Genomic DNA, 9,215 nt, shown 5'->3' with positions numbered 1-9,215 from the left:
CCCATGCAGCCCTACATGGCCCTCCCCATCCCATCCTCCCCATGCAGCCCTACGTGGCCCTCCCCATCCTATCCTACCCTTGGGGACACGCTTGCAGGACGCCCCGTTCCCCCTTTGCTGCATTTTCCATCCCTCTCCCGGGGCACCAACGCTGCGCTTTGCTGTGTGGTTGGAACTGTGGGTTTTTTTGTTTTTGTTTTTTTCCCCCCCCTCCTTTCTTTCTGTTTTTATTTTTTTCACATCTCTGATCTCGCTTGCCAAGAAATAAATCAAAGCCACGCCGAGCCGCGCAGTGGGGCCGTGGGGAGCAGCAGAGGCGGCTGGAGGGGGCTGTGCTCTGCCTGGCGTCTCTTTGCTCCAATCCCATCTCCTTATGTCACTTTTCCACAGCACTGTGAGCTCATGAGGAGATCCAGGAGCCTGTTTATGCACTGGGTGGGATCTGGAGGGAGCTGGCTCCGTGCGCACCCAGCATGCTTGGGGCACCCCATGTTGCATTCCTGCTGCCCACCTCTCTGACCCCTTTTTGAACCCCCCCCCCCCCAAAAGGTGGTCTGTTTGGCTCTGCTTAAGGAATAGACTCGTTGTTGCTGCCCTTCCCCCAGCAGGACTTTCAGATTTCGGCATCCTCCTCTCCCACTTACCCCAGCATGGGCCTCCGTGCTCCTCTCCTTCCCCATCCCATCCCATCCATCCCGGCCAGAGCCCCGACGTCCATGGGCTCCATGGGGAACCCATCTCGGGAAGGAGCCGAACTGGTTCCCTGGCTGAGGGCAGCGCTGCACCGCACCCCACGTGCTGCATGCGTGGGAACGGCTGCCTGCAGCCCCAACCCCTCCTGGGGCTGTGGGGTCCATGTCCCTGTACACCTGGAAGGATGCACCCCATTTCCCATCCGTCGGGGACGGATCCTGCCCCAGAGCTGGGGTTCTCCTATGTGATGCCAGGGAACAAAACGCCGCTGGGAAGCCTTTATAATGGTGCACAGGGTTGTTTTGTGGCATTGGAGCTTCCTCTCTGATGCCACCACTGTGTAAAAGGACGTCAGCATCACGCTGAGCCCTGTGCCGTGCCCTGCTGGGTCATCCCGAGCTGCTCTAACACCCCCCAGATTGGTGCAGCCTCATGGGCTTGGAGTCAGAGATGGGCACTGAGGACAGCCCTGTCCCTCTGCCCGGGGAGGGGGCACCTTGGGAAGCCATCCAACATCAGGAGGGCTCCGGGACCGGTGGCACCGCGGGATGCAGGGGGACGGGGATGGGGCGGCGATGGGGGGGAGCAGCTCTGGTTCTGGCAGCCGCAGCGCTGATGTGGTTTGTGGGAAGGGCTGCACGTCAGACATCTTGCAGCCAGCTCCAGCAAGCCCCAGCCTGCCCCGCCGGCAGCTCCCAGCCTGCTTAACCCTTCCTGGGGCAGCCGCCGAGCTGGGGGGGGGGTCCCAGCTGGGATGGACCCTGCACTCCGGTGTGGGGACACCCGTGGGGTAACCCCGTCCCCATCTCTGCCCTTTCCAGGTGCAGAACCTGAACAACATCGTCTCCTTCCCCCTGGACAGCCTGCTGAAGGGGCAGCTGAAGGACAGCCGCATGGTGGGTCCCCGTTACACGCTCCTCAGTGTGGGGACGTGGCACAACCTTTGGGGGACTCGTGCCACGGAGCAGGGGGCGAAGACACAGTGATGTAAAGCAAAGTCCTCACCCCTGGGACGCTGCTTGGGTGCCTCCAGGTCACTGCCTGTCCCTTCGCCACCTCTAAGGGCTGCTGTCCCCTCTCTCCTTTTGCTGCAGGACTCCAAGAAGCAGATTGAAAAGGCCTGGAAGGATTACGAGACCAAAGTGTAAGCGACCCGCTGCCTCCAGCAAAATCCTCCTAATCCCCCTCTGCACAAAGGTGTTTTGTCCCAGTGCTTACGGGCTCTGCTCCAGCCTTGCCCAGCTGGAGAGGCTGGGGATGCTTCTGTTCTATCCCTGCCCCATCCCAAGCCCTCTGCAGCTCCGTGGGGATCCCCCTGGTGCAGGGCTGTCCCCAACCCACAACCATCCCCAGGGTCCCCCCCTGGTGCAGGGCTGTCCCCATCCCAGCACCGTGCCACCCCGCAGGGGGAAGATGGAGAAGGAGAAGGAGCGTGCCCGCTTGGCAGGGGTCATCCAGGCTGAGCCGTCGGCAGCGGAGGTGGCAGAGGACACGCAGAAGGAGCGGAGGCTCTTCCAGCTCCACATGTGTGAGGTGGGGGCTGCGCCGGGGGGGTCGGGGACCGCTGCGGTCAGAACGGTGTAGGGATGATGGAGTCGTTTCCCATCCCCGCCACGGAAGCAGTTCCACGTGGACACGGTGCAGGACGCCCATCTGTCCCTGTACTGACATGTCCCTGCAGGGTCCTGGCTCATGGACCCTCCTGCCCCCTCCTTGGGGCTGTGCCCGCTCCTTGTGGGATGTGGGTCCAAATGCCACCTCTGCAAATCCAATAGCAAAACTGTGGGGATTGCACCCACGTCCCCTGGGTCCTGCTCCCACCCTTTCTCTGCAAAGCCACAGGCTGGCCTTTGGGGCAAAAAGCGACCCTTTTTGTTAAAAAAAACCCCGAAAGAAGCAGTTTAGCTTTGCCATTTGCCCTGTTTGCCAAAGCAGGGAGGCTCCCAAGTGTCCCCAGGCACCGGTGCCACCCGCTCTCCCCAGCACTGTCCCCTCCCCTCGGGGAGCACAGGGCAGGGTGCACGGGGAGGAGGCAGCGCCCGCTCCAGGGTCGGGGCTGCTGCTGGGGCTGGGCCAGATGAGTCACTGCTTTGAATAGCACCACTGTGAAATAAATAACAGCGCATGGAAACGCGGCCCGGCCGGGGAGGGGCCGCTTGCAGCAGTCCCACAGAGAACGGCTGCGTGGAAGTGGGGTGCAGCTCTGCTGGGGGCTGGCACGTGGCTGCTGCGCTTGTACGTGGGTTTTGCTGTTGCTGCAGCTGGGAGGTGGGGTGCATCTCCCCACAGTGCGGCTGGGAGCATCCCCGTGTGGCTCTCAGCCTGCTGTCCCCCCGACTTGTGACGTGGGGAGGTCCCCACAAAGCCACTGTCACCCTCCCCGTGTGCTTCCCCAACCGCTGGGGAATTGTCACCGTCCCTTCTGTTCCCTGCAAGTGGGACATGGGGTGTCCCCGGGGACCCCATCCCACTGCTGTTCCCCTATGGAAACCCCCACAGCTGGCGCTGGCCGCCTTCCCCTCTGCTCACCTCCCAAAATTGCAGCACAGAGAGAAGGGGGGCCCGGCCCCACAGCTGTGTGGGGCTGCAGCCCAGCTCGCAGCGGGAGGGCTCTGCTTTCTGCTTTTGGGACTCACGTGCCCCATTGGCTCCGGGTCTTTCTGCCTGCAGGTGATGGCAGGGTTTGATGCACAAAAACATCACTTTTTTTTTTTCCTTTCTTTCTTTCTTTTTTTTTTTTTTTTTCCCTCCTCGAACTGAGTCGGGTTTGGGTTATTTATTAACTCCAGAAGCAATAAGCATCCAGAGCGGCCTGCTCGGCTGCGAGCCCTGGGGCCCGCCTCGCTCCTTCAGCTTCCCAGGGCTTGGAGGCTTTCCAGAGCCAGGTTTCTGGGGGTGGTCTCTGCCTGCAAACCCACCTCGTGGCTCCGCTCCTTGAAGCCCTGCCAGCAATCTAACCCTCCTGCCTGCAGGGTGAGGGCTGGTCCTCATCCCATTGCCTACAACCCTCTGCCTTCTGTCCCCCCCCCCCCCCCCCAGTACCTGCTGAAAGCCAGCGAGAGCCAGATGAAGNCCGCAGTACCTGCTGAAAGCCAGCGAGAGCCAGATGAAGCAAGGGCCGGATTTCCTGCAGAGCCTCATCAAGTTTTTCCATGCTCAGCACAAGTAGGTGCTCATCCCTGGGAGCGTATGTGGGGTTCTGGGGACGGTCCCGTCCCCATTGCGGGGACTGAGGGACCCCGCAGAGCTGGGGGGAGGTTGCTGGGCAGGGCTCGTTGCTGTCTGGTTGGGATTGTTGGCTCGAGGAGCTGCAGATGTGTCCGTAAGGGCTGGGGGAAGGGGCTTGGCTGGGGATGCATCCGATGATTTGGTTTCTGGATGGGTTTCCAGGGATGAGTTCAGCTCCGCTGTTAGCTCAGAGCTCACAGCGTTCGGGGCACAGGAACGTCCCCTCTCCTTTCCCACTGCACCCGGGGGCTCGGGGTGTAGATGCCGTGTCAACTCCTCCAGCGGGGAAACTGAGGCAGAGAGGGAGCAGTGGCGGTGCCCTCAGCTGGGATGTGTCACCCACAGCCCCAGGATCTGGTCTGTAACAGAGAGAGATCGGCTTGAGGGCAATCCTGTCCCAAACACCCCAGATATTTGGGGCACCTGACCTCCACGGGCTGGATTTGGGCTTCAGCAGCATCTCTCCATCTCCCATTTGTAGAGGAGCTGCAAAGCAAGAGCAGTTTCCCCAGGGGACTGCGGCCATCCCCTGCCGCATCCTCTCTAAATAACCTCTTTTTCTCCGTTCTCCCCATTTGCATCTTAATTGCGTGAAATAAATGGCCAGTTTCTTCCAAGACGGCTGGAAAGCTGCCCAGAACCTCTACCCCTTCATCGAGAAGCTGGCTGTGTCCCTCCACTCGGTGAGTCCCCCCACCTCCCGTCCACAGGGGACGTGTCCCCGAGCTGCCAACCCCCCCCACCCCATCCCCCAGTGAACAGCAGCCACCTCCCGTTCCAGCTCCACCAAGCACAAGAGGAGGAGGTGAAGCAGCTGACGCAGACCCGCGATGCCCTCCGCAGCATCCTGCAGCTGGAGAGCAAGGAGGTGAGAGCCACGTGGTGGGGCCAGAGGGTGCTGGGTGTGAAGTGTGTGCTCTTATCCTGGGGACAGCAGGGAAATAAGAGCTGGGGGACATCCAGGGAGGAGCAGAGCAGGAAGGAGACATCCGTGCGAGGAGGACATCCATAGGAGAACATCACTAGGGAGGAGGACATCCATGGGAACAGAGCAGAAGGGATGCTTGGAGGAGAGCATCCATGGGAAGACATCCAGCAGGAGGATAACATCCATAGGAAGATGTCATTAGAGAGAGCATCCATGGATGCAGAGCAGGAGGGATGGGGGCAGGAAGGTGTTGATGGGAAGACATCCCTAGGGAGGAGAACGTCCATAGGAGCAGAGCAGGAGGGATGCTTGGAGGAGGATGTCATGGGGAAGACATCCAAGGGAGGACATCCGAACAGCAGGAGGGATGTGGAGAACATAGGAGGGCATCCACAGGGAGGAAGACATCTACAGGAGAACATCATTAGGGAGGAGGGCATTCATGGGAGCAGTGCAGGAAGGATGCTTGGAGGGGATGGGGGTCTCTGCCCACGTGGGCTGTGCCCTCCAAAATGAGATCCCCCAGGAGTTTGGCCACCTCTGCCTCTCTCACAATGCTTTTAAAATGAGTCTTTTTTTTTTTTTTTTTTTTTTTTTTTTTTCCTGATGAGCTCAGGAAAACCTGAGCAGGAAGAACTCTGGCAGTGGCTACAGCATCCACCAGCACCAAGGGAACAAGCAATATGGGACAGAGAAGTCAGGATTCCTGTACAAGAAGAGTGATGGGTGAGAATGACTGTTATTTACCCCAGCTGTGCTCATGAGAGGCCCCAGAGCTGGGAGACCCCGAGGTGGACACATTTGGGTGAGGGTTTCCATGTTGCCAGACCCTCAGGAGCAGTTGGTCCTGTCTGGTCTGAAGCTGTGTGCTCTGTGTGGTACAGGAGGCACAACCCCAGGTCCAGAAAGCCATCAAGCCTCAGCTGGGGTCTGCTGCGGGTGGTGTTGGGGCAGATGGATGTGGTCGGGGCTGCGCCATGAGTCCTCACTCCTCCTCCTCTGCCTCAGGATCCGCAAAGTGTGGCAGAAGAGGAAATGCGGTGTGAAGTACGGCTGCCTGACCATCTCCCACAGCACGGTGAGCATCCAGCCCCACGTACAACACAGGGGGAAATCTGGGGTGCTGCCAGCAGATGCAGGCCCCACAGGATGGTGCACGGTGGCACATTGTGAATCCCGAACTGAGAGCCCAGTTTGCACCATCTTGTGCTGGGTACTGGTGAGAGTTGTGCAGCTTGGAGCTGGAGGATGCCCCAAAGCCACGCAGCACTCAACGTCCTTTGGGAACGTGACCGCAGATCTAGGTCTTTTCTCCCTTCAGTCCAAGTGTCCCATTTGCACCCCATGTGTCCCAGCAGCCAAACGAGCCGCCATCCTGCGGTGCACATAGGGACTGGGGTGCACGTGGGTGGGTGGGAATGGTGTTCTCCATGGGAGCAGCGAGGTGGGCGTTGAGGGTCCAGAGGGGCCCGAAGGATCTGGGGTGATTTTGGGGGAGTGCTGCCCTCTGGGGGTGGAGGCTGCGAACTGCAGCAGGGACAGAGGATTCCGCTGGAGGGACGCATCCCATTGACACGTTCCCATCGCCCATCCTGCAAAGGGAGAGGGACTGAGCCTCCTCTTGTCCCGAGAGGGGTCACCGGCGTCGGTCGCGCATGGTTGGTGGTGTGCATCATGCCCGTCGTCAGCTCCCTTCCCCCCCATCCTTTAACACGCTTCCGTCCTCATGCCCGGCAGATAAACCGTCCCCCCGTCAAGCTGAACCTGCTCACCTGCCAGGTGCGGCCCCACGCCGAGGAGAAGAAGTGCTTCGACCTGGTGACACGTGAGTGCCGCCGCTCCGTCCCCATATATGTCCACTTGTGGGTCCCTGCGGCAGACCCCGGGGCAGGAGGTCCTGGGACACAAGGGCACGTGCACGCGTGGGTGTGAACTCGAGCCAAGAAGAGGTTGGGTTGGGGTGACGGAAGAGGGACGTGCGGTGATTCTTCTACCCGTGGTTTTGTCCTTTCCTAAATGCCCCCCTCCCTTCTTTCCCCGTCCCCGCAGACAACAGGACGTACCACTTCCAAGCAGAGGATGAGCAGGAGTGCGTTGTGTAAGTACCACGAGCGTGCAGAAGCACGGCAGGGCTGCGCCCTTCGCTCCGAGCAGCGCCTTCCTGCATCCCTGCTCTGCTCCCCCCTGCCCAGGTGGGTCTCGGTGCTGCAGAACAGCAAAGACGAAGCCCTGAGCAACGCTTTCAAGGGCGAACCGAACGGCGGGGCGGCCTCGGCAGGCGGCGGGGCGGACGGCGGCGTGCAGGAGCTGACCAGGCTGGTCATCAGCGAGGTGAAGAACATGCCAGGCAACAAGCAGTGCTGTGACTGCGGGGCGCCGGGTAGGTCAAGGCTCCGGGATGGAGGGGGTGGGGAGCTAGGAGGTGATGCTGAGCCCCCCCCCACCCCGCAGACCCCACGTGGCTCTCCACCAACCTGGGCATCCTGACGTGCATCGAGTGTTCCGGCATCCACCGGGAGCTGGGCGTGCACTATTCCCGCATCCAGTCCCTCACCCTGGATGTCCTCAGCACCTCTGAGCTGCTGGTAAGGGGCTCCCTGCACCCTGGGGGGGCCTTGCATCTGCCGGGCATTGCCCTCTGCTTGGGATCTGGGTGCAGATTTTGACCCTCCTCCTCCCTCCGCCCTGCACCCGGTGCTCACAGCTGCCCTCAGTTTGCCCAGCTGTCACTTACAGTCCCCTGTGTGGTGCTGCAGAGATGCAGGGAGCCCTGGGAAGTGATGAGGGGATGCTGGCAGCCCCCCAGGACCCCCTTCCCTGCTCTAACAGACCTCTCCTGTGAGAGAGGCTCATCCCTGGGGGTGGTGGATGGGAAGATCCTGTGTGGATCTGGTGCGCTCCCCTCTCCGGGATGAGGAAGGGGCATTGCAGGGGGCAGGATCTGGGGGTAGGGGGCTGTCCCTCCGTGCATCGTGCTCACTCCCCGTGCCCTCTCGCCCCAGCTGGCTGTCAGCGTTGGGAACACGCGCTTTAACGAGATCATGGAGGCCACGCTGCCCACGCAGGACTGCCCCAAGCCCTCAGCTGGCAGCGATATGTGAGTCTAGGGGAGCGCAGGGTGGGTAGGAGGCTTCCTGGGCCCCCTCTCCCCCCCACGTCCCTATGAGACGGCTCAGGGATGGGTCGCCCCGCTGTCCCCACTCCCCTTTGGGTCCTGCACCTTTTGCAGGGGTCTCTCCCCGCTATGACACTATGGGAGGAGGCATGAACGTGCGGGGGTGCCGTGCTGATGCTGCCCTCCCCGCAGGAGCGCACGGAAGGAGTTCATCATGGCCAAGTACATGGAGCGGCGCTTCGTGCAGCGGGGGGGGCCCAGCGAGCCCCACCGCCTCCGGGATGCCATCCACAACCGCGACCTCCTGGCCCTGCTGCAGGCCTTCGCCGAAGGGCACGACTTGGCCAAACCCTTGGCCAGCCCCGAGGGCCAGGTGGGCTGCGTGCCTCCCAAATGTCCCCCAAAACCCCATCTCCAGGGGTTCTGCGGGCTGCGAGCATCCTTGGGTTTGGGTTTCTGGTGCACATGGGGTAGGAGGGATCGGGGGGCTTTAGGGGTGCAGAACTGTCAGCATGCTTGGGTTTGGGGTTCTGCTCAGCCTGTGGGCTCTGAGCATCCTTGGGCTCAGCCATCCTCCCCCTCCTCGGTGCAGGACACGGGTGAGCTGGCACTGCACATGGCCGTGCGCTGCGCGGACCGATCATCCCTCCCGCTGGTGGACTTCATCATCCAGAACGGGTGCGTCCCATCATGTCCCAGTACCACCATGGATGGCACTGGAGCATCCCCTCGAGGTGCTGAGCTGCTCCTGGCTCTGTGCAGGGGGACGCTGGACCGGGTGACGCAGGATGGGAACACGGCGCTGCACTACGGCGCGCTCTACAACCAACCCAACTGCATCAAGCTGCTGCTGAAGGGCAAAGCCACCTTGGGGATGGGTATGGGGGACTGGGATATGGGGGTGTGGGGCTGGGGGGAGCAGGGTGCTCCCCAGGCTGCAGCCCCTGTCCCCTTTGTGCAGTGAACGCGGCGGGTGAGACGGCGCTGGATGTGGCGCGGAGGCTGAAGCACAGCGAGTGCGAGGAGCTGGTAGGGGGGGATATGGGGAATATGGGGCTGGTGTAGGGGTAGGGGGCACGCGGGGGGACCCCCCACTCCCTCTGCCCCGTGCTGAGACCTTGCTGTTGTGCAGCTGGAACAGGCGCAGGCGGGGAAGCTCTCCCTGCAGGTCCACGTGGATTACGACTGGGAACCACCCCAGGAGTACACCTACGACAGCGAGGACGAGCTGGAGGAGAAGGTGGTGATGGT

The 9,215-nt window shown here is 61.6% G+C and overlaps 1 protein-coding gene across 1 annotated transcript in view; it reads left to right on the top strand.

Moving 5' to 3' along the window:
* Nucleotides 1-9,207, top strand: part of ASAP3 (ArfGAP with SH3 domain, ankyrin repeat and PH domain 3) — a gene marked incomplete at its 3' end in the record, with an annotated part of 13,508 nt that extends 4,301 nt beyond the window's left edge. Inside the window, 18 exon segments of the mRNA XM_021375613.1 lie at nt 1,515-1,589; nt 1,788-1,837; nt 2,100-2,226; nt 3,773-3,858; nt 4,529-4,604; nt 4,703-4,789; nt 5,466-5,575; nt 5,858-5,927; nt 6,587-6,674; nt 6,899-6,947; nt 7,042-7,229; nt 7,301-7,434; nt 7,852-7,946; nt 8,157-8,337; nt 8,557-8,642; nt 8,727-8,842; nt 8,926-8,993; nt 9,097-9,207. Coding sequence (XP_021231288.1) covers nt 1,515-1,589; nt 1,788-1,837; nt 2,100-2,226; nt 3,773-3,858; nt 4,529-4,604; nt 4,703-4,789; nt 5,466-5,575; nt 5,858-5,927; nt 6,587-6,674; nt 6,899-6,947; nt 7,042-7,229; nt 7,301-7,434; nt 7,852-7,946; nt 8,157-8,337; nt 8,557-8,642; nt 8,727-8,842; nt 8,926-8,993; nt 9,097-9,207 — 1,797 coding nt within the window.

Source organism: Numida meleagris, chromosome 22 (assembly GCF_002078875.1).
Source record: "Numida meleagris isolate 19003 breed g44 Domestic line chromosome 22, NumMel1.0, whole genome shotgun sequence".
NCBI lineage: Eukaryota > Metazoa > Chordata > Aves > Galliformes > Numididae > Numida > Numida meleagris.
This window is presented reverse-complemented; position numbering and strand designations above follow the sequence as displayed.